At 40.5% G+C, this 24,340-nt stretch overlaps 1 protein-coding gene across 2 annotated transcripts in view; it reads right to left on the bottom strand.

Moving 5' to 3' along the window:
- Positions 1-7,069: 7,069 nt before the first annotated feature.
- SYT1 (synaptotagmin I) overlaps positions 7,070-24,340 on the bottom strand; it is a 127,463-nt gene continuing 110,192 nt past the window's right edge. For both annotated transcript variants that reach the window (XM_010281408.1, XM_010281409.1), the window contains exons 7-8: positions 13,277-13,410; positions 7,070-8,513 (exon numbers count right to left, since the gene is read on the bottom strand). In XM_010281408.1, the coding sequence (XP_010279710.1) occupies positions 8,307-8,513; positions 13,277-13,410 (341 nt within the window). In that variant the 3' untranslated portion in view covers positions 7,070-8,306. The remainder of the gene's footprint in view (positions 8,514-13,276; positions 13,411-24,340) is intronic.

Here is a 24,340-nt window from a genome sequence, read left to right as displayed (position 1 = left end):
AAGAGTGTTTGTTCTCTCTTAGGGAAAGGGTTGCAGGAGATTTGGTGAAGGCACTTGAGACAATGACAGTCACGGTGGGAACTGATTTAGAATTTCTGGTGCAGGGGGAAAAAAAACAACCCTCAGTGTCGCCCAGTCCATCACATTTCTACTCCATCAAAAGTGCTACTACACTTCGTTGAAGTGCTGGTATGACTCATCGTTGCTAATAAGGTACAGAATAAGATCATGAAAAAAGTAAAATTTACACGGCACACGTACAGAAAAGTATTATGCTGTGGGAAGTGATTAAACACTGTAGCGTCTTTGTAATTTATACTCTGAAACAAGTATTAACTGGTTACAAGGGCTTTTGTGACTCGCTATTTTTCCATGAAGCCGTGTTCCTAAGAGATTATTAGGCACCAGTTGTTGCAGAGTGGTTGAATAAACTTTAGAAAGGAAAGGGAAGTTGGCTAAGCAGAAGCGGAGCGAGGGAAGCATGAGAAGAATCAACAACAGAACAGCTTGTGCTCAGCTGGATTAGGGAACACAGTAAATACAACATAAACAGTAGCAAACATGAGATCAAAAGTTTAGTTGGAAGAGATCTTGCGGCTCCATTGACATAACAGTGACATGGGGAAAGACAAAAACAAGTAAGAGCATGTGGTGCTGGGGCAGCATGGCAAGAGACAAAGATTTGGTCCCCTGATCTACAAATTAGTTCTTTTTCTTCCTGCATTTTTCCCCAATTTATTCCTCTGTGTTATCTGTACTTTGAAAAATGTCAGCTGGAGAAGCTTGCTTGCTTTTCTTGCCTGCTGTTGTTGCATTACTAATTACTGCAGATTTAATTATGGTCACGGTGCTCAAACCTTTCAGGCAGCTATTTGTTTGTGTTAAATCCAAGGAGTGAGAGCATTAACCAATTCTCCTCGTGACTGGGTTGGAGTGGGAGATGTAATTCTTTCTGTGGGGGGAAAAAGACTCTTTTTGGAAGCATGGAGCAAAGCAACAGTGATAACCTGAATCTTCTCAGGTTTTTATTCTGGAGGCCCATAAGGCTCAAACACAAGGCAGTATGTGGCCTAGGTAGAACTCATCTTCGCTCTGGTACAAATCTGTAGCTAGATACTTTTTCTCTACTATGGTAGAAGCCTGTAACTAGGATACATGTTTATTCATTTGTCTTGTATTTATTTTTCTGTTCATTTATATAATCTCCATAAATGTCCTATGTTTCCCTCAAGATTGGCTCTTTTTAGATTTACTTTTCACAACTTCTTCTTGCCAAGGACTCACTGGATTCCTTTTTATATCCTGTGTTTGAGCTACAAAGACTAACCTGATTCAGCTGCCATGCAGAGCTTTTTACTATATACAGATCATATGACAGCTTTTAACGGGGTAGTATTTTTCCGTTTTCCAATAGGTGTTTTTCAAGGCTTAGCTTGATCTTTGGAAAGCACTTTGAGGTATTTGCATGGAGGGTGCTATGTCTTGGTGGCAGTAGTCACTGTAATGGAGAAATGCCTGTACCGAAGTCAGGAAGCATCCTGGCATCTGTACACAGTACTCAGCTGGGACACGTAGACATATTTTGTGGATGTGTGAAGTATGTCTACAACTAAACATATTACAAATAACATATATGAAGTCTAAATATGTATATGAGGACAGTAATTTGAACATCCTTTGTGTATTACCACTTCATCATAAGCTTTCATTACGTTCTTAGGGACTACTGAGAAGATAAATATACTTTTGTCGGCAGTTCCTATACAAAAAAGAGGTTCTGCTTTCATTTTCCTTAATGGCTTGACCTGCTCTCCTACCTGCTCTTCTCATTTGAGATCATCTTTACAGACATTTTTGTACTGCTGTTCACAATTCTCTCCAGAATGTTTGGGTGATCAATAACATTTGAGTTGAAGTACCTGTCTGGGTACTTGATTCTCAATACATGAAATGGGAGATGGCCTCATAATTTAGAACTGCTCCAGCAGAAACAATTTTGCACCACAGGTAAATTTTGTCAACTCATTCATCTGTTTTCTAGATCATTGGTAAATATTCATCTGCAACAATGAACCTCTTAGCACCCCACCCATAATCTTGCACTATGTTGAAATTTGCCCATTTAATCTTCATTTAATTCATGAAAAAGACTCTATCTGTCACTCTGATTACTTAATTTCCTTGATAGCTTTCTATGAGGAATTTTGTGTATCAGTCACTGTCCGATCATGGTGTATGGTTGGAGTGAGTGAAACTCCAAGGAAACAAGGAGTTAAAGCCCATTAAACAGTTTAGCCACTTATTATTAACTTTGAACAGTGGCTTAGAAATTCTTAACCGAGTTAAACAATAGAGGCAACCTTGTACTTGAAGGAAAGAAAATATATGAAAGCCGTTTTGACTCTGTGAATGTCACAGAAACTATCTAAAAAAATTTGGTTTAATAATATTGCCAGTTTCATGAAGAAAAAAACCATCTTGAGCAGAATACAAGTTACTGAGCCTCAGAGTCTGTCTTTCACCAACACAAGTGGATGATAAAATTTCTGACTAAGTGTGAAATAATTGACATCAGGGTTGCATTCCAGGTTCCAACCTGTCAGGCTTTCGATCAGGATTTAAAGCCAGAGATCCTCCTCCTTGTGATGAATAGTCCAAGTAAGAGGACAAATATAGCCTAAACCCAATCTGGAACTCTTTGATGACAGATCCATGCCAAGGTTTTGTAACAACCTTTTGGTGCCAGTGGCTGCTGCTGCTTCTTAGGAAAGAGTCATGAAATCTTCTAGACTAAGGTAGATGTATGTGAATACAACAAATACAAGAAGAGAGCTGCTCCTGGTCTCTGGGAGAATGTGAGCAAAATTCGGGAGGTTTGTGCAGGATTGTGGGATAATCTTGATTAGTGCAGCAGAGAATATTTTGCCACTTTTGTGTATTGGTCTTTTTGTTCATGAGAAAAACTGATGTTGGCTCTATTTGGTGCATCAGTGCATTGCCTACTGAGTGCTTTCCTTTTTCTAAGTAATAGGAGAGTGTACAAAGATATGAATAGTTGACAGAAATTAAATGTGAGCTGTCAAACTGATGAGACTGGTTCTGCCAGAAGATGAAACTCTTGTTTTGATTTGTGAGGTTTTGGATTTTTTTTCTTTCCCCAAAATCTCAGTACATTAGTGCACACCGCATGCATGGAACAAAAAGTCTATACTACCTGCTCACTCCAACTTCACCTCAAAAGCCTGGAAGAGTTGTCTTCACTTCCCCAGCCTATTTGGCCTCTTCATAAGCTCCATTAAGGATGTCTAGATCATTCCCTAGTTTGTAGAACTTTCTTTTTTATGTTGAATACAGCATAATCTTGAAATAAATCTCTTTGTATGGCTGTTGTGTCTGAAAATATTGCGGCAGGTGTCAGTCAAAAAGTACCACATAGACTTAAATTCTTCTCTGCTTTAATTTGTCACATACTTTTGGAACAATATTAAAAGTATTCTCTCTATTGAATATAAAAAGATTTACTGCATATAAGGTAATGTAAATAAGACTGGCTAAAAGTTCTTGTGGTATGTATAGAAAAACCTTTTTCCATTCAATGGCTGGATGAAGAACAGTGTCAGAGCTGACACTGAAAATAGGGGCTGGACATGAATTTGGTAGGTGTATGTTCTGAAAAGCAGGTCAGTATGTATGTAAGAAATTGAACTGGCAGCCTGGAGTGAAAATGCTAATGCATAAATAAATAAGGGAATTGACTGTTAAAGTAATCAGAAAATATAATGTTCTAATTCTTGCTTTGCATAACTAACAGGCAATCAACTTTCATTGACTCATGACGTGAAAAGTGATTGAGAGTTGTAGATCTTTTGCTTTGGTAACAGTCTGTCAGTTGGGAAGAATTTTTTTCTTGACAGTTGATTAGGGGTTAAATGAGCTGAATAAAATTGGTAATTTTTGCTACTTTCCCCACTTAGTGTAACAGCTATTATATGAAGCATTTTTCCGTACATTAGTTGTAACCACTGGCTTTAACTGATTAGCCCTGTTGGAAGAACTGTTTTTGATTGACAAAGATGTTATTTTGGTATTCTCAAGACCTGCAAAAATGGCTGATGCATATAGAACCTAGATCAAAGTATTTTTATTTATTGACTTTGATAGATTTGGGTCTGCTCTTAAGCAAACTGCTGCTCTTAGGGAAGTACATGCTTGGTTTGACCATGCAACATCTTAGATGGCGGAGAAGGGAGCAGCAGCACCTCACACCGCCGCAATGCGGTACCTGCCTGTATCTATGAGGAACTACACTGCACTACAGGAGCGTTCCCTCAGCTCCTGCAGGCCAAGCAGGCATCGCCTCTCCGCAGATCGGTAAAGCCACAGACTCCAGTCATTCACAGTTTTGGAAGAGTAACTGCTCTGCAAGTCACCAGGCCCACCAGGAGCTGTCGGCCTGCTCTCGCTCTCTGAGAATGGCATCAGCCCATTTGGTGCTCTCTGACTCTAGACAGTATAAAAAAATAGCTGGGAGAAAAGAGGGCACTTTCTGAGCGATGGCAACAGGGAAAAGGGTCAACCCTGACAATCCTTACAATGAGCTCTAACTCCTAGTAAGGCCTCGTATAAGCAACGGTTGTGGTTAAACTGGTGCATATTGGTAATTACCACAGTGTGGCTCCTCAAAGGAATGGGCATATTTCTCTTGAGACTGGGGAAAAAGCAAGGGTGGGAGGGATTTCTGTGGAAAACGGTTACATAAAACAAACATGGCTACAGGTTTGTTTTTTTTGTTGTTTTTTTTGTGGTTTTTGAGCTGTTTATCTTCATAGGCTCAGGAACTTAAATTGTTTCATAGCACAACGTTTTTCAATCATTTTTTGTGTGCAGATTTACTTCCTCCCACACCTTCTCCCTCCCCCCTATACAGTTTAAGCTCTTAATGATCTTTGTTCTACAAGAAGCTTCATTTTATGGGCAGCTTAGAAGTAGCTCCTGAATGTAGGTTAAAATATACCATCTTTCTCCAAATGAAAACTTCAACCACGGCTCTAACACAACTGGCCTGAAGAGTACAGATGCGTAGGCAACTACTTGGGAGTTTTTGTCGTGGTACAGAAACTAGTCCATGTTTTGATAATGATGTTTTGGAGGCAGGTAATCAGGCTCTTGGGAAGACAAGGTAATAGTTCTTCATCTGCAATAGAGGTGGAGAATTCATCTGCTGGAGCACTGCCCGCTGTGATTGTCTTACAGTGGACCACACTGATCAAAGCAGCTTTTCACAGCCCCTCGAAAAGTGCTGTGCTATTACACTTGTGATACTTCAAAGTTTATGATTGTGCTAAAGTCCTAGACTGAAATGTCTTTTCAAAATTTTAGATCGAAAGAGAAATGCTAGAACATCAACAGGAAATAAAACATTTTTATTGAATATCTGTGTAATATGTATGTTATTTTAACGACAATTGGAAAACTACTGTGGGAAGTCACTACACAAAGTGAAACAAAATATAAACCACCTCATCAAAAATGAAGGTAAAGTACGGCTAAAGTTGTCAGCTCGCGGGCCACGAGCAATATGGCAGGATAAAACACCCCAAACATTTCTACAAGATACAGAGAAAACCCACACAGAGAAACACTCAAGCAGGCAGTAAATATACACAAAGGCAACTAGGATCTTTCTACAGCATCAGATTCTAATACTTCACACAGCTTTGTCAGAAAGGTACATGTGGCTTCTTTGAGGATGAAAATGTCATCTTGGTCACATGGCAGGTTCGGTCTCTGAGAATCATCGTACCTCACAAACCAGTTCTGTGGTGACATTCCGTCTGGCAGTGTAGGAAGAGAAAGCATTAAGAATCCCTTAACACAATGAGTCAGTCCTGGCAGTTTGAACCTGCAGCTATCCTGAATGAACAACCGAAAGTTGGAGACCATGAAGCTCTTATGCTGGAAAGCTGACTGTCTACTTCTTCTCTTTGGTGGGGTTTGGTCCTTAAGGGTAAGATTTTAAAGTATTCCAGCTTGATGCTTTGCATGTATGCGCCTGTTTCTATCAGAAAATGTCTCGCTTGTGTTTTTCCCATGTTTCGTGTAAAAAAAGAAAGAAAATGGGTCTTGCTATTCTCTTGGAGGTGGGGAGAGATCCAGACTTTTATTCTCCTCCCGCTTCTTTGCTTTACCCTGAAATGTACTGAAACACTGGTGCTTGGCCATCACTGCACTGACCTCTCAGACTGTCACACCTCTCCCAGAAGCAGAGCCCCAAGGGAGCTTGTGGAATTCAGCGTTCAGTACGCAGTTCTCTAAGTACATTCATATTTGTTCTTTGTTTTCAGTAATTTCTGTCAGACACAGTTGACAAGAACATCGATGGTTAATTCTCATGCCTCCCTCCAAAAGGTATAGCATTTCCACATTTCTGGGGTAGTTTGCGTTGCTGAAAATAATGAACTCTTCAAAGCATTATAAATATATTCACAGCTTGGAAAGATAAGCGAGGGGCCTCAAAGGACGGTACATGAGATAGAAAGAAGTGATGCCCTAAATGACCTGATGAGATGGTACAAGCTGAGATGACATGCTGGCTAGCTGTAAGATGACTATCTACAGTAAAGCGGTGTGGGGCGAGGGAGGTTGGAAATGTAGAGTATTGCACAGGGCTTGACAAAATGCTGCGTGGTCAACCCATTCAATATAGCATCCTTGTCCCCTGCATAGCTCGCCAGTCCTAAATTGGTCCGTAATAACTAGAACTGCTTGTGCTATGCATTCCTTCGGCAGTGCAGTAGAAGGGAATGGCAGTATTATTACAATATCACTACAGAATAAATTGATTGCTATCCACTGAGAAAACTACATTTCTAAGCACACACGGCAGTCACAGTGATACACAGAGCAGTCTTTCAAGACTCTTATGGAATGACTAATAGCTTCATAATAGTGCCATTTACTACATAATAACATTGAAAACATTTAAAAACTCCTCCTGAAACGAGCATCTAGTATACAGAAGAGGTTGCTTCAGTTTTCTAGAACTTGTTCTTTGTTTTCACTTTTTTTTAAAGGACAAATTAAAACTTAAGTATAAATAGTATATAAAAGGTCACTAGCTGTTCTCTTTTGGCTTACTTTGAAGTGCATTTAGAACTATGGCTAAATTTTGTTATCTTCTGATGGGTTTACAATACTGTCTGTTTACCATGAAACTATTTTGTATAATAAACTCACACGGCTGTGTCTAAAAAATATTCTGCATTCCTTCTAAACTGAGTTAGTATAATAAAATATTTTGTTACAAAGTCTAATGTGCAAACTCATTATAATGTGAAATCATGGATGGAATTCACAGTATGCAAATTTTGTATAAAGGTGATAACGGAGAGCTACTCTTGTTTTCATGGCAGCATTTCACTACTGCTGCGTCTCCCCCCTCCCTTCCCCCCCTCCCTGCACAACCTCTGCAATGGTCTGTCATTGTATGTTAGATGAAATCGTTGCCTCCTGTGGAACCGCTTCCTCAACTTTCAATCTAAAGCCATTTCAGTCTGTTATGTGTTTGCTTTGGAATATATACAAAAAAATTACATCCTGCCTTCTGGCTACATCTCCTTGAGGTCAGCCATGGAGCTGCTCAGATCATGCTAAGTTGCCTGTGAAAGAAGTCTACCCAATTGGATTTGCCCCTCCAAGATTCACTGTGAACGTGTAGCGTGTTATTAGGATGGTCCAGTTGAAAGCTCAGATTTAAGTTGTCCTTTAAGATGTCAGTGTAACACTACTAGTGCCTTACAAGTTGGAATTTTTTTTCTGGAATGCAGACGATACAATAGTTACCCTATAATATATTATCAGCTCTCCTATATCTCAGTCAATTTACATAATTTAAAATAGAACATCTTATTAAAAACATCTAGATATACACAGATTAGGAAACGCTTACAACATACAAATACACAAACTAGAAATAAATTCTCAGCATACTGGTGTATATATACAACTGTGTGATACAATAAATAATTTCTGTCATGCTCTATCTACACATCATATTGCTTAAAAGAAGAGTAGATTTGGGGGCAGTGGTGAAATGAAGCGCCTTTAGAGGGCTTTCTACATTTAAATTTGTGCAAATTAAAACAGGAATTTTAAAGTACAACTGATCTGTGTCAGGAACACATGGCTGGAAATGAAAGGACCCATATTACTGAGGTATTTACAGATACTGGCTAAAGAGCACTATGTGGGCAAATGCAGAAAGGCTTCTTCTTCTTTTTCTTCTTCATAATTTAATTTAATTTAATTTACTTCTTGACTGCCAGCATGGCATCTACCTCTTCCTCGGGCTGTAAGGTGTGCCACTGTGCAATGGGCCGCCGGGGGTTGGCCAACATGTCTGACCAATGCCGCAGCTCCGCTCCGGTGCTGTTGTAGCCCACAAAGACTTTCCCGATGGCATCGTTCTTGCCAATCTTGTCATAGTCCAAAACAGTCACAACAATTTGCACTTTCTACAATGAGATAGAGAAAGACCAGTGAGCATGACAGTAAGGGGAAGGTGGGCAGGGATGAGTCTTGGGACAGACAATGACAATGAAGGGGGTAAGTGTGTGACAACCAGAGCAGGTTCCCCCAACGAGAAGCAAATTCAAACTTTTGTCTTTGCTTCTTGTGAGCCTTCCAAATAAGATTAAGCTCACAACCTCCCTGTTAACCTGAAACTTGCCCCCTTGCATCAAAGAGCGAGCTTCATATGGGAATCAATGTTGATTTTTTTCCTTTAACAGATTAACAACTTATGGATTTTTTTGTTGTTATTGAAGACTTAGACTGCTAGAAGTCTGTAGGGCTAAAATGGAGATCTTAAGGTAAGCTAATTCAAAAGTAGTGCAATTTAACACATCATCATCATTTAAGTAAGTAAGTTAGCAGCTAAAATTCAGGAACAGCTCTACCCCAAGTTAACATTTGCAATGTCCTATTCTATTCTGCTAATTGCTTTTCTGCTTCTAAACAACTCTTGCCCATCCATCCAGCATGCTAATCAGCTATTTTCAGATAAATTCAGACGGTAGCTCTTATGCTCACTATATGCATATACATACACACACACGTACTCATCTCTGTGTGTGTGTGTACATGTGTAAGTATGTGTGTATACTGTGTCTTTTCTATATATTTTTAAAGGAGTTTAGAACAGGCCACATGCTCAGGGGAGTTGGAAAGAAGTATAGACCCCACTGTCTCAGGGCTCCGACACACCGGCGCTGCCTGTGACTGAGCCGGTGTTGGAGAGCCGCTTCTGCTGTAGGAACGGTGACCTCTGGCAAACAGGGTTAAATTATTCCCACAAAATCTGTGCTAGCCCATCTGTCACAGTCCATAGGCAATTTTCCATTCACTTAGACTTGGGCACACTGGGAGGTGATGTTCAAGCCAGGCATGTGTGTACGCATTTGTGCATGCACACATTCCTCTCCTTCAGGTCATTAATATTTGTCGAAAGAGCATAAACAGCTATTCCTTCAGTGGAGTGATGCTGTTCCCCAACAGCACCTAAGATGTTAACAGCCTTGAGCTGATTTTACTAAATTGTAAACGCTTCTCCTCAGGGAGCTTTATTTTTAAAGATGAACATACAGTTCTTTTCCTTTCTATCCCACGATAAATACACCCAGCTCCTTATTACAGTGTGAGTTTCCTGAATTGGAGGAAGAGATGCCCTGAAACACATTTCTTCCAGAAAAATCTTTTATTCTCAAGCATCAGGTTTTTAAATTTAAGACTTTAAATATATGTACGATCTGGATTTCTTACTAGAGTGATTAATGTCAGTGCCTGTAATAGGATTATCCTTTAAAAGTAACCGACTCTTTTAAGCGTATCTGCAAGACCAGACTCATGAGGTCTATTTTAGAGTCCATTCCCTTACAAGATTGTACAATTCACTGAGCCAGAGAAAGAGATGATTCCAACAGGACTAAAGTATTTATATAGTTGCTGATGACAAAATTGTACATCAAATTCAAGACTCTCTCCCCAGAGCACTCACGATAAAAGGCAATATCCTGAAGCAAGTATTTCTAGATGCCAAAATGATGTTTCAGTGTTGCTGTTTGCAATATACTCACTTTTAATGTTGATGGTACCTCCCCAAATGAACATTTATGTTTTAGATGCATGGTACAATCACAGATAAAAAAAATAAGCATGACACTATTATTTTATGGTACAACAAAAAGTTGCCTGCTGTACCTAGAAGCTTGGGGGCTAGTTACTACTGGATTTTTTTGGGGGGTGTTAATAACAAGACAACAATAAGCACTGTAAAAAAAAGACCCTTTTCCTTGCTCTATAAAGATGTAAGAACAGGTAGCTCAGATGATTAACTCTGAGATGATTTTCACCTCCTGGTGTCTGGCTTTAACCTACAGAGAAACGTGAGCATTTCTGTGCCTTTGTACCATATATTAATGGAACAGCTGCATTGCAAAACCCAACAGGTGCTAGTAGAAAGCACCACCTCTGCTACTAAACACTTGGATTAGCAGTGTCCTCATTGTGATCAGGCATTCTTTGGACTGAAAGGGCCTGGAGACTGCTACCAACGGAGGCAGTCTGTCTTGAAAATATTAAAACCCATGCTTGATCTGCCTGTAGCAAGAGGATTTGACTTCCTAGCGGTGTTCTCCCATTACCTTTCAAGACACCCCTTTCTTTCCCTGAAGATCTAGAATCCACATTCATTATTAAATTGTTGAAAATGTTAATGTTTGGCCCATTTTAAATTACATAGGTGTACTGCTATTGAGCTGCTTACCTTCCATGGTCTCCCTTGTCTTTGCTCTCTAACCATCATGAAACTTCTATACCCGTTATTTTTTTGACTGTGAAAATTCGCTTAATGACTTTTACATGAATTACCCCAAAGTCACAGTGATTCTTACCATATAAAGTCTAAATAACATTTAAAATGTGTTTTGCTAATGATGAAATAACTTCAGTAACCACAATGAAATCACCCCTAAGTATAATCTTTTATAACTAACTCCAAAACACATTGACATATGACCAAGGTTCATAATTACAGATTTTAAATTGAGGCTATATACTGAAGTAAATACCTATGAAGTCATTCTAATAAACTTATCGAAGAAGTGCAAAATATTAAACTGCTAAACCACAATACTTTTTAAAGGGCCTATATCCACCTTACAAAACATATAGGATTAGAAGGCAATATGGCCAAATACCTACAGAATGCCCCTAACCACGCCAAAACTCAGATCTGATAACTTGGAGGTGCCCATTCCAGTTCCCCAGTCCTGTCCCTATTTGGAAATCAAGACATTTGTTGCCTAAATTGCCAGAGAAGCTCGATTTGATTGGTCTTGTTTTGCCTCTGGATCTTTGATGCTTGTTATGAGATTTTTCACAAGCACACAGACCAGCTTTCATTAAAATCAGTGGGAATTAGGCCCCACTGGATTTCCCCACTTTTTGATTCCTAGAGTCCACATATACCTGTACATGCTGTCAGGCATGAAGAAACACCTGAACGGGCTAGTCATGCATCCAAGTCACTATTCCTAGTGCCTCACCTTGGCTAGGTTTATTATCCTTATTGGTACCAAGTCAATACAAGCCAAGCACACAGCTTTAGTTGAAATGTAGGCCTTGGCTCCTGGGCTTCTCTCCAGTACAGTCGCTATCAGAATCCAAGACTCAGTCTCAAAACCCATACCATGTTCTCATCTAATCAAGAGGTGTCTGTGTGCCCTTATTGCCTAGGAGTTTTCCCGGCAATGTCTTCTGGCTCCAAGTTTGGCCCAAGCTATTTAAACCCTCGTAGTACAAAGGCACCTAACTCCTACCTAGACCCCTCTTAAAGCCACAAAAGGATGTATTCCCAGACTGTTTTAATTATGGTCATTCAAACTGGGAGGTCCCTGAAAGTACACCTTCCACACTTGGCTCAACACAGAAAAGCTATAACATCTCCGCAGCCACAGAGCTCCCTGGGGCGGGTGGTAAGCCAACATACAGTTCTTTTCTCTTCTGAGAGTATTTAAACCAATACATCTTGCCCTGTCAATGAATGCTCTAACAAGTGAGCAAAAGAACTAAACACTAATAGTAAAGTCTTAACAGAAATGGAGGAGGCCTGTGCCAACTGATCGTTATGTGGTTTACATTACCTAGATCAGACCAGAGACCAAAGCTTCTCCCCTTCCAAGTAAACTTCCACCCAACTAACAGGTGATCTTATGCTCTGTGGCCAGTCATATACTTAGTTATGCAGAAATGATGTTGCACTGCCAACACAAGCCATAGGCACAGGTGACAAGCGCACTTGCTTAAGACCTTGAAGATACGGGTTCAAATTCACTTAGGGAGGGGAGCGAACTGGATGCGGGTTTCCCACATGCCTCCTGAGGTGGTTAAAAAGACCTTCTCTCTTGTGGTCAGTTAACGTCAGAAGACATTAAATCTCACTCTCATGAGTGAGAGATGATTTGCCTCGCAGTAGCCCAAAGGTAGGTAACTGAGTCCCTGAAAAAAATGGCATGATGCCTCATCCTGGTATTTTCCACTGCTAATGTAGGTGACTTCCAGCTCACTGTGCTGACTTTTGAGGCCCCTGATTTTAGGCACTGAAGTCTTCAGGAGTAGCACCTGGACAACTGCTAAAGCCCCCCTGGGGTGCCAAGAAAACAGGCACTGCAGTACTGACCCCGGAGATTCTCAAATGCCTGTTTCCAAGGAGCATAGGAATCACCAAAAAAGTTTTCATGGTGTGGTAACTGAAAAAAAACTGATTGAATTACATGTTTTACTTAGGAGGGATGCTGCAGTACTTTCAACAAACAGGGCTGACAAATGCACAAGGAACACAAATATGACTGATGATGCCAATTTATTATTTCAAATAATTTGGGGAAAATTGCTATATATGCCTTTTCTTTTATCCCCATACTTTTTTTGCTGGCACATTCCTTCGCTATCTCCCTGTGGATTTTTTTTTTCAGAATCCATTTCTGTTAACAGAAAATGTCAGTTACCCATTTCTCACTGATGAATCAAAGCATTCTAAGTACTGTGCCTTTTATCATTTCCCTCTTGAAGCAGTCACACTCATCTAATGTAGCACAGGGCTGGCACCTAGGTGCTAATGAAGGCATGCACACGTGATAATTAACAAGATTCCTGTTAAATATTTATAAGGACTGAGAAATGGAATGCAGAGGGAAGACAAAACACTGTTTGCAATTACCTGAATTTGCTCGAATGGTACTTCAAAGCTGAAAGACTCGTTGTAGTAGGGATTCAGAGTGTTCTTTTTAATTGTAGTCTTTTTCTTCTTCAGCCTCTTACCGTTCTGCATCAGATGGATCTTCACATAGGGATCTAAGTAATCAAGAGAAGAAGTAGTGCTAAGGAGGGTAGTTCAGTGTGTTATCTACAGATTTTAATCCCACAAATTTAAGACTCGGAAAAAAAGAAAAACCTTTTGCAATAAACAGCTTGTTTTTAAACAAAGTCCTAATTTCCACTATAGAAAAACTCCTGTATGATTGCAAAGTGTTCCTGATGGAAAAAGGTACAAAACACTTACTGCATTATCTCCTTAATGCTGCGAGGGAGGGATAAATTCCCACCTAACTTTGTTCCATAGCTCATTAACCATCCTGGAAACGTTTTTGCTTTAACGTTATTTATTTACTGCCAACATTTCTTGGCAGCAGGGCTTGGGGGTGGTTTTTGCAAGAATGCATGCACGGTGGGCACAGGGTGGATCGCTGCTCTGCGACTGCTTGGCAGCTCTTCACATCGCTGCTTGGGCGGGAGCTGCACCGTGGTTTTCTCATCCTCCGACCTCCCCGGCGGGCTGCGACTGACACAGCGTAGTGTCCGTGGGTCTACTGCACGGACAGACTGCATGGCAGGGAGGGGCTTTGACCTTTAAATACATGTCCTCTACTTTAGTGCTACATGCCGCTAGAGTAAGGTGCAGGCCGTGGTATCGGTATAAATTGTGAATTGTTTTTGTACTCTCTGTTGAATTCCCACTGTTATTTTGTATGACCTCTGGTGGCTAAGGAACAGAACTGACTTGGCACCTAATCAGGTATACCTCGGGCAAGCAAAACCCTCATAGATCTTACTGCCGTGAAGTGGCATCTCAGTGGTTATACTTTTAATGGATATTTTGCCTGCTTAAAAGAATAGTGCTATCAGTCTTTAACCTGTTACAAGAGCCATGTTCCCATTTAGAGAATGAACTAGCAGTTCTTCTTTCACAGTGATGTTAATTAGCAGTACCTTCACTGAGCCTAGTTATTTTTCTGTTTAGGCCTACCGTGGAGCACCGTTTGAAGCATCTCAAGTTCATCCTTTTCAAGAACCTGTATGGTACCGTCACCAAAATTTGTGTAGGTACCTCCTTTGGCTTTAGACAGCTGAACTGTGATGTATGTCAAGGCAAGCCTTCCCTCTAGTGAGCTTGTAGGAGCTATACAAAGTGCCAGCCAGCCACAAGTCATCTGTGGCATGGATTAAGACAGCCTGAATGCAAAATATCGAAGGAAAGCACTGCTGCTTTCCCTCCTGAGAAAAGGATGGGGCTACAGAAGAAGAAGAACGACAAATTAACACTGAAATTAAATATTATCACTATGAGCAAACCATGCTTTATGACTCTGCAATGAAATTCATGCTTGGAGTGTCTGAGAAGAATAATTGCATTCTGCTACAGTCAAAATATGCTTTACTGTGGAAGACCTAGGAGTTTGGGACAGCTAAGTTACTGGATTGACTTGATCACAGTCTACAGTACCTCTGAAGGGAGCATAATTTTGGTAATGGACAATTCAAGCCAGAAGACAAGGGTATAATAAGAATCAATGGCTGTGAGAAGGAACTAGACAAATTCTAACATAGAAATAGGCATATACTTCAGTAGTAAGACTACTGAAACAGCCAGAGTAGCTCCTGTAGTGTTTGTGGTGAACTCTCTGTTACAGAGGGTTAAGATTCCTTCTCCCTCAAAAGACTCAAGTTCAAATAGAAATTTAATCTGGGTAGGTTTTTGCTCAAGGCTAGACAGGGAATTGCAAGGGTTCCTTTTGGCTGCACAATCTATGAGTTAAGGAGTATCATGTGAAGAACAGAAATGCTAGCAAAAAGCCAACAAAGTTCTATCTCTTTTTGAATACTGAGTTCACCATCACTGCATACAGTGTTTCAAAGGTGGAAAACAGGTAAATCTGGACTCCTTCAACATTAGGTGATACTTGAGAAAAGCTCATCTACCTTATTATGTTTGCTGAGGCTCCATGCTGAGTGTACAATCGTTTTGACATGCAAAATGATGTTTTAGGTGAAACTAATATATAGTAAGAAAGTTCACGAGTCAAGGAGCCAGTGGTAGAGTGTTAAGATATGGAAATGAAATAAGACGCTGTTAAAATATAATTTGAGTAACTAGAGTGAGCTGTGAGGCTAAACAGTGCAGTAATACATCGTTATTAAGGGGATTAGAAATGAAGAATCCTATTAGAATAACTGCAGTTGATATAAGTCAATCCTTTACTGACCTGTGCTTGTGCACAGACAATATACACAGATTTGATGATTATTCATATGGCCATAAGGAACTGTGTAGTAATAATTTATATGGTGATGCAGATACATTCCTATCTTGATAAACATTCCATATTTTGGAGAAAAATATTTTTAACCTGCAATTCAAGTATATGTGAATGCTTGGGCTCTACATGTACATTCACTTTAAGTGATTTGCTTCTATTGACTTTCTAGATTTTCCATCTTCATGACACTATTAGAGCAAAATCTGGCCCTGGATAACTCATGGCCATGGGACAAGGCCCAGAAGCTAGGTTTCTGTGGTTTCTTTTTCATGTCCTGATCAGATTCTTATGCTTGCCTTAACTGGGGATTTGAGTTAGGCTCAGTCAGATGCCGGGTTTTTAGTAGGAAACGATCCTAGTGGTACCAGATTGGCATGGTAGTACAGAACTGTCAGTGGCAGAGGTCCCACATGGTGCAGAGAAGAGGAAATATCATATGATAGAATATCCAAATCTTTTTCATCCAAGGGTAAAGTTGTCATGCCAAACCGAATACAAGTTGAATGTCACCTAAATCATGTTCCTCCTTTTCCAGTTTCAGAGGAAAGTATTAAATAAGTTTACTCATCACAAAACCACTGCAAATCAGAATGGGGTGTCCAGCTCAAGGAAGTGGATGGGCCATCAGAGATTTTAACTGAGTTTTTCTTCATCAGATTGCACATCCACTTTCTATCTCTTGAAGTCTCCTAGTCTTACCTAGTTCTTCCCTCTCTTCATTCTTCGGTGTCTCATATATGACCGCCTCCACCACTGCATTATCTTTAGTTAGTTACACTCTCCCATATCCCATGACATTATCCCTAACTCCCTCAACTGTCCAGTAATCTATCTGCTTGTGATCTACACAGACAACCTGATACCTAAGCACAGACTTTCTTGCGACTTCATGAATAAATCTCTGAAAAGACAGATTCTGTTCCACCAAATAACAGAAGCTGAACTGCTTGGAGTCAATTATTAGAAGAAGGGAGGATAATCAAAAGAAAGCAGAACCTCTGGGAAGTGCCAATCTCCAGTGATTTTTCTGAGATAAGGTTTAGTGCTAATGGAAATATCTCTTCTCTCTACTTGCAACATAACCTCAGTGCTGGCACCATTACTCATGCTGAGTAATACTTTAATATGTAAATAGTCTCACTGAGTAAGTGAGACTAGTAAGGATGACAGAACTGATATTACAGCCCAGCAATGATACACTGTCTGTTAAGTGCATAGCCTGGGGATAAAGGGCAGAATTCTTTTGACCAAGTAGAATTGTCTGCATCTGACGCCAATGAAAATAAATAAGCATTTATCTTTATGTGCTCTGGATAGTTATCTCATTCCAGAGTAAATATCTGTCTTTGGTCAAATAAATTGCACCCCAAAATATTTCTTTCTCTCCACTGATACAAGACAGCCTATTCACTTTCATGTAAACAGTTACACTGAAGAATTTTCAAGTTAGAAGAGGTGAACATTCTGTTTTTCCCTCCAGTTTTATTCCTTTCAAGTTAACAGGGATTTAGATCCACATTAGATCCACAGGTATCTGTGGATGGACCGTGCCCATCTATCTGGAAGAAGGGATGTTGCATCCAGACCACTATGGATGTCCCACTGCCAAAGGGGACAGAATGGCTGTGTGTCCCTTGTTTAATAATTTACGCCAAGCAATGTGTGGGATTAAATAAAATTCTGCTATTTATTCCCTCATTAATGGTCTAGCCATGAATGCTAAAAAGATGTAAAATTCATAACTAATTGTGCACTGTAGATTTTACAACAAAGTCTCATGGGAGGCTAGCTGAACAGCTTTAAAAGCACTGGGGAGCTAGCTGACACATTTTGTTTTCCTGAAGTTTGCAGTAAGATGCCAGTACATTATCTAAAGGATAACTGAAATGGTGTGTTACAGCAGGTAAAGACTTCTGGAGTCATTTGGACTATGAGGCATATATACACGGTTAGAACTCTCTTAAAATAAGGACTAGGTCATCATCATCATGTTGTAGACAAGATGCACTTCATTATTAGAGGTTTTAAAAAAGCAAATTTACAGCTGAAAGAAAACACTACAACCCAAAGGAAGAAGGTTGGACCTGTTGGATTGAGTCCAGAGGAGGGCCACGAAGATGATCAAGGGGCTGGAGCACCTCTCCTATGAAGACAGGCTGAGAGAGTTGTTCAGCCTGGAGAAGAGAAGGCTCCAGGGAGACCTTATTGCAGCCTTTCGGTACCTAAGGGGGCCTACAAGAAAGCTGGAGGGGACCTGTTACAAGGACCTGTTGTGATAGGACAAGGGGTAAAGGCTTTAAACTGAAAGAGGGTAGATTTAGACTAGATCTAAGGAAGAAATTCTTCACTATGAGGTTGGTGAGGCACTGGACCAGGTTGCCCAGACACCTTGTGGATGCCCCATCCCTGACAACATTCAAGGCCAGGTTGGATGGGGCTCTGAGCAACCTGGTCTAGTGGAAGGTGTCCCTGCCCATGGCAGTGAGGATGGAACTAGATGATCTTTAAGGTCCCTTCCAACCCAAACCATTCTGTGATTCTACGATTCTATGATAAAATCGTGGCTAATGACAATATCTGAGGAAAAAGTGGAACTTGAGAATGACTGCTTGTCAGTGGATTTTAAGATGAAAAACTTGTTACAGGAATCAGTAGTTAATAACAAATAATTTTCCTCCTAGGTAGGAGAGAATTCAGCACACAAATTTCCAATTGTATGGATCTTCAGCAGAAAAGTGTCAACACAGTACTCAGCTTGGAATGGTTTTAGCGCAATGGTTTATTCTGAATGCAGACATAAGGATGATGCTGATCTTTGATAAATTTTGTAAGGCTGCTGTAATTTAACCAACACATGAAAAGCAAGTGCCTAAAAAATTGACAAATTTGAAAACTGATACAAGGATAACACTGGACTTGATTGGGTGTACAATTAGTCCTGAGCTTGTGTGTGGGGGGTGCGTAATTGTTTAAAGAAAAAAATCCCACACATCTCTGTGTGGTGAGATCAGAGAAAACCTCTACAAGCCTCGAGCAAGTCTAACATGATTAATAGGAAAAAAATGGAGTCAGAACAAACTAGTTATAGATACAGCTGAATAAGTTTCATATGACAAAACACTGTAATAAGAAGATGTTCTCAACTCAAATGTAGAAACCAAGAAGAAATATGGTGCCAGAATTGCCTCCAGCTGTATTTTTGTCTTCAAAATGTTCGGAGTAACACATGCTTTAGTTAGCACATGCTTTTTCCCATCAGAAGAAAATTTATGCCAAACCCGTGCCAAAGCACACATCACTGACATTTAGAGCAAAGGTATCAGCAGACAGTAGAGTTTCCATTCCAAGCAGAACGAATTCCTGAAGAGCTCAGCAATTGATCCAATAACCGAAGAAAACCAGGTTTGGAAATCCAGCTTTATAAATGGCTCTGAAAACATGGTTAGGACAGAGGTGACTTGCAGGGTGGATCGTTAGTTCCATGCTAAAGAGCCGTAATCACTCTCACCCTGCAACAGCACAGCGAGGTGGAAAGCGGAGGAAAGGCCAAGCCAGAGCCTTAGACTGGAGCAGAGGCAGTGCTAGATTCAATATTGTGCCCTTAAACCTGTTCCTGTTCAGTGCAAACACCCTTCAGACAAAGCTTTTTTGGCTTTCAGGAGTGGCAGTGGGAAGAACAGCCACTTTATGCAGCAAAAAACTTTATTTTCTACAGAGACTGTGCCAAGGATGAGGGCTGATGGCATCAGCAATACCTGCCTGCTTGCTTCTTTCTCTGGAGAGCAACAGCAGCGGTCGCCACAGCTGTGCTATGGGAAGCAGCAGGGCTCCGAGAGCAGAGCAAAACAGGATGAACCTTCCTGGGAGTTCCCGCAGATTTGCTGATTTTTCCCAAGGATCATGGGACATGCTCCCTCCGTGGGTATATAAACCCTTCTCTCCCAAGAGAGGGATGATTCACATGATGCCTGTAGCATCCAGGCCATGGATAATTTGCCCTGACTTTTTTTCTCTTCTGTTTATTCATGTATGGATGAGAGAGGATAATTAAAGTCTCTGAAATAATGAGTTTAATGTGATATCGTGCCTGGATTATCTAAACTAGTATTTTTCAGATGAATGGAAAGCTTTGAGCAGGAAGGAAAGCCAGAGGGGGAAAATGTGTTATCTGGGGAAGAAACAATATAAGGTACAATTACTAAGGAGTACAAGTGCTATGGTATATTCTAGATTGCATAAAAGTTATAGTTTATATTCATTGACACAAGCTGTTGGGCCTTCTACCTTCCTCCACAAATGAGCAAATTGAAGTTGGAACATTATTTTTAAGGAGCAGCTGATGTCTCAAGGGAAATATCGGAAAGCATTCTCATTAGAAACAATTCTCTTGGCATGAAATATAGTGTTTGTGGGTTTTTTCTTACCACATTTCCTTGAAAACAGGATCGTTAATTTTTTTTTTTTAAAGTTTATTTGCTACATGTTGTCCAGTCCTCAGCTAATGCTCATATTTAGCTACTTGGGACCTCATCATAGTTTCTATACCTTCACTGGGCTGTAGATTACTTGATGTTGTGGACCAAATCTTTAGCTGTAGCCTGCTCTTGATCAATACACAAGGGAAAGGTGGGTAGCAAAAGTATCTGCTGTAGATCCCTGTGCAGCGTCTATGCCAGTCCTGACCCCAGCAAAACACTTTTTAAAAACACTTTAATGAGCAGGCTGAGGGTAGAGCAGTGTGCCTGGGAGATTCTCCCAACACCACTGGTAGTGTACTGGCCACGAACGGAGTTGGGAAATTGCAAGCAGCCCACATGGGCTGCCTGAGTGGCCCTAATATCTGCAAACATTTTAGTTAAAAAGACTCGTATTACACTTGCTAATTTCTATCTATGCCCCATGGGTGGACTGCTCCAGATGCAGCACACGCACATGCACAAAGTACACTGCCCATCAGGCCCTTTCTTGCTCATATTATATGTCATAGTGTGACAAGTCAGATGACTTTGGATTACATATTTCCATCAGCATCTTTAAAAGATGCTGTAAGGCTGTATAATGTATAAATGAAAACATTTGTAACTTCATGTTCAATAACATTAGACAGATTCTCATAGGAGTAATGGAGTCCAATAATCCATTTGTAGTGGGGAAGAAGGGGTTGGTATTTATAAGAACTAATGATAGCCTGCCTATAATAAAAAACGTTAAACAGAGGGTGTAGCAAAGCAGTCTCAAAATAACAACTCTTCACCATTGTGCAATTAAACGAACATCAAGTTGCTATTGAAATGCTGCATTCAGAGAGCCAGGGAGCCTTTGGAAGAAGGAGGTGCTGTAAAACTCACAGCGAGCAGATTCCCTCAGCTGAGAATCCCAAGCTGAGGTTGCTGAACACATAGAGCTGACAGTGGAAACAGAAATGTTCACAGTGGCCTAAGGGCTATTCAGCCAGCACTCGAGTCTGCAATTCCACCCACAGCACTTCCAACTGGAACATCACAACAAATGTTTCAGTGCCAGATGGGGAAAGTAGCAGAAAACTGAAGAAAAAAAGCAGCAGCCAAAACTCTTATTTAAAACCAGCACAAATCAGTGCTTAAGAGCTTATGAATAAGTTTACTGCCAGAGCAAGGGCAGCTGATCTGTCTCTTTTGCATCCAGCCAGTTCATTTCAGCATAGTTACACACAGGCAAAACAAATAGTTTTATGAAGCGCAGCACATATGGGTTGAACCAACAGGAAAATGCACCTTGAGTTTTGGCTGTGGGTAAACACAGAATACTCTTGTGGAAGAGCAAAGCAACTCAACCAAGCACTTCGTAAATGCGATTACATGGAAACTACGAGCACCAAAGCAGTAAACCTCGCTCCCCTGTATTTGCACCAAAAGAGGAGGAACTGGTTGCTCATGAAGCTTGAATGTAGTTAGGAGGAAAAAAGACAGCATGGCATTTTAAAACTTCAAAATACCAGAGAAGGGCACTTGCAATCTTGGATAACAAATAAAGAAATAAAAATAAAAATGCATATTGTAATATGTCATGTTTGTATGCAAATAGCAAGAATACAATAGCAACTAAGATGAGGGAGACATTAACATGAAATGGTGGAAAGGTATTAACAGGGGCTGCTGATACAGGCAGACTCTCCAGTACGGGAATTCAGACAGAAACCAAAGCAAACTGGCAATACTTCAGGCAGAAAATTCCGGCAGACTGCTGAGTTTGACTTTATGTAATGCCGTTTGATGATACAGAGAAAAAATTAATTAAATTTATATTTATTAAATTGTTGGTACTGAAAATGCCAGAAGACAATACATAGAGGCTTAGAGAGATTCAGAATACTGTCCTCAAGTGAACTGGGGAGGAGGGAGGGTGGAATCCACATTGACTGACGAAAAATGACAAGCAGAAGAGTGGAAAGAGCAGCAGAAGCGCATAATACAGAAAAACCCAAACAACCCAAGGTTAAAGAGCAGATCATGTGTGGTGTTTTAGCAGAAAACAGGAGCTGGGTACATAATACTGTATTGTACTGGATTGTTAGTGAGTGCCTTGAAGTCCTCCAGATCTGAGCTGGCTATCTAACAAGGTTGTGCAGAGAGGGGTATCAATATTTGGGGAGGGGGGCAGAACTGTTCTACCTCACTCTGAGGCACATGCTGCCGAGTGGAGGCCACAATTCAAAAATCAAACTGAAAAAGCGAGCACATGAGGAGCATAAGGAGGCAAAATCTGGGGCTTGGAAGGACCAGACACCTGGATGGAGAATTGCCTCAACACGCCTGGAAAAAGTGTGATGGAGAGGAATTACACTTCACCTTTTCAAGTGTCTACCGTTTTCCTACAAGCTGTGCCAGCTTAGAGTTTTTTGGGTTTATCTATTTTGTTGTACAAAATAAAGCAGATAAACACTGGCTTTTTCTCTCCACCGCTTTTGCTGATAGCCAAGAGGATAAACTGATTTAGGAAATGTTCTTCAGAACCCTCTGTTGGCTGAAGGGATCTGAACCTACATTTCCACCTCTCGAGAGAGTGAGACGAGGTTGTAAGATATGAGAAACAGGTTCTCAGTCTGCTCTGCTGAGAACAACATTGTATTTTTTGAGCTCCTTTCAATTACTCAGGGGAGCGAAAGCTGGTGCCAGGTCTCCTTCCTTTGAGTGCCCTTACCCACCTTGCCTGTGTGATCATCGTCTTTGCGCCTCTGCTCCTGTGGGTATTTACTGCATATACTACTTGCCTGCGCCCTGGATGATGGTGGAAAACCACTTACTTAAGGAATCCCAGTAGGTGATGCTGCTGGGTGGTGGTGTGACCATCAAGATTTTAAGGGACTTGACTGAAAGAAACCCAGGGGGATTTAAAAATTCTGGCTAGTCAAGAGTTTCTATTTCTATGGCGATGTTTCTCTGTGCTTCCAGGGTTAAATAGCTGGGACGACTGTCCCGAGGAAAATTGCTATGCCACACAGAGACAAGGATGAGGACAGACACCTAAAAATAACTGGAAGAAAGCAAAAAAAAGGGATTTCTTTCATCTAGTGAAAGGCTGTGCTCATAGAAAGAACTGACTGAAAGGAAGTAATGCCAGTCAGAAAGAAGTATACATGACACCTACTCAAAAAGAATATTTTGCCACAGCCAAGCACTGAGACACCTTTACTTAGGGCGAACATTGTGGAGACTGTAGTGTGGTAGGGAGCAACCTTCCCGTTCCATTTTCTTTCTCTGAAAACAGTTGACTTTTTTTTTCCTTCACCTTTAGTATACTTTCAATAAACTGCTGACTGATAGCAAACATATTCTTCTTTTGGTTACTCCACTCCCCTCAAAAACCCACCTATCACAAAACCACAAAAAAACAAATCTGGTAGCTGTGAGGCAAAACAAGTCCAAATCTCAAACTGCACTGAGGACAGAGAGGAATTCCAGTATTACTGGATAATAAAGAAAACCACACCGGACTGAGTGGCAGTATTCACTCAAAGGAATTAATCAACCCTGAAATACAGAGAAACTCTATTAAAAACAAAAACTGGTCTAACTAGTTTATTAGCAATTTACTGTAGCAAGAATACACATTTCATGCTACAGACTCTTCATGTCAACATTGCCACAGTAAGGTTTTACAGCTTGACTGCACACCAGCATGGTACTACTGTGTTTTGATGTCTTTACGTGGAAAAAAGCTAATATACCCTGCTTTAAGGGTAATCTGCATCCTCTCCCACAGAGGGTTAGAAGCAACACACTCAAAGACAAAGGTGATAAAGGCTGCCTTGCATAAAAACACTGATCTACCACATTGTTTACATGTGAGAGTTTTTTTCAAATGCAGCAAACCCAGTTACGACCGTGTATTCTATACCCTCGCAGTCCAAAATAATGTTAGGTGAGTTGGGAGGAGAAGCAGAGGGCAGCAAAAATAGAAGAGGTAAGCAGCGGGATGTACAAGCTACATATGGTGGAAAGGGTAGGAAACACACAATTACCTTAGCTCTTCTAAGTGAGTCACCAGAAAAATGAAAACCAATATACTGCAAAATAATTCTGATGTTTTTAACACAAACCTATTGCCTCTACTTTATAAACTGCTTTTCTCATTCAGGTAAGCTTTCAGTCTTAGGCAACGTGAGAGAGACATGTTTTTCGATTCAGATGATTACACTAGAAATAGCA

Source organism: Phaethon lepturus, unplaced genomic scaffold (genome assembly GCF_000687285.1).
Source record: "Phaethon lepturus isolate BGI_N335 unplaced genomic scaffold, ASM68728v1 scaffold2522, whole genome shotgun sequence".
In the NCBI taxonomy this organism is placed as follows: Eukaryota; Metazoa; Chordata; class Aves; order Phaethontiformes; family Phaethontidae; genus Phaethon; species Phaethon lepturus.
This window is presented reverse-complemented; position numbering and strand designations above follow the sequence as displayed.